This window comes from Aureococcus anophagefferens, assembly GCF_000186865.1.
Source record: "Aureococcus anophagefferens unplaced genomic scaffold AURANscaffold_1162, whole genome shotgun sequence".
NCBI lineage: Eukaryota > Pelagophyceae > Pelagomonadales > Pelagomonadaceae > Aureococcus > Aureococcus anophagefferens.
The window spans coordinates 34834-35702 of NW_008706279.1; the positions used below are offsets into that span (position 1 = coordinate 34834).

Consider the following 869-nt stretch of genomic DNA (forward strand, 5'->3'; position numbering starts at 1 on the left):
ACTAGGGTACTAAGGAACGCTGATGTCAACGTTACGGGGAAAGTGGGGCTAGCCTAGGGGCCTCTGAAAGCCGGGTGGCCACGAATCATTGGTCGAAAGCCCCTCGGACAATAAGATCGGCCTTGAATGGTATTGCCCCCCGGTCTCAGATGCTCTGACTCCTTCCCACTCAACTCCATTCTCCCACTGCTGCTGGTAGAAACCATGTGTACTCAAAAAATAAGCCGCGCCACCCCGGGCCACGGGGAAGCGGCGAGCTGGGGAGGACCACCACAGCCAGCAGTTTCATTTGGCTGGATGATGGTAGGTGGTCTAAACTCACTAACTCGCCACCGGAAGCATACTGTACTGCCTTAAATGCAATTTTTGGTCCGGTTCACTCCTCAAAACTAGGGTGGCTTTCCGTGGTGGGGAATGAGGTTTGCATGGGCGTTTCTCTGGCGGCCGTCTTCAAGGCGGTCTGCAAGCTTGTCTCGCATGGCCATGTCTTTGTTGGGCGGGAACTTGGACGTGTGTTTGAAAGGCTGGGAGAGGGAGGCGACACGCGGAGCGCCACGCGAGCTGCGAGACGGTGCCTGGATCATGGCCAGGCTCGGACGTTCGGGGTCGTGAGCCATGTTGGGTCGTCCGCTCGTGTAGAACTCGCGGTGAATTTTTTTGTCCGTCTCGATCACATGATATTCTGTTGGGGCACGAATGCGCCGCGCTGACGTTTGTACTGTAGGGTGTCTACCCTCTGAAGCGTGGGCCACCATCATGGTGTCCGTATCTGGCTGTAACGTCACATCGTTCTGCTCTTTCAAGAATTCGGACCCAATCATGATGTTTGGCACAGGATTAGCGTCATGGTTATGCCTAAGCGTCATAAG

At 55.4% G+C, this 869-nt stretch overlaps 1 protein-coding gene across 1 annotated transcript in view; it reads left to right on the top strand.

Annotated features, from left to right (window-relative positions):
• The window catches only part of AURANDRAFT_69225 (hypothetical protein), a gene marked incomplete at both ends in the record, with an annotated part of 35445 nt that extends 34833 nt beyond the window's left edge, over nt 1–612 (top strand). Inside the window, one exon of the mRNA XM_009044983.1 lies at nt 524–612. Coding sequence (XP_009043231.1) covers nt 524–612 — 89 coding nt within the window. The remainder of the gene's footprint in view (nt 1–523) is intronic.
• Between the last annotated feature and the right edge of the window lie 257 nt (nt 613–869).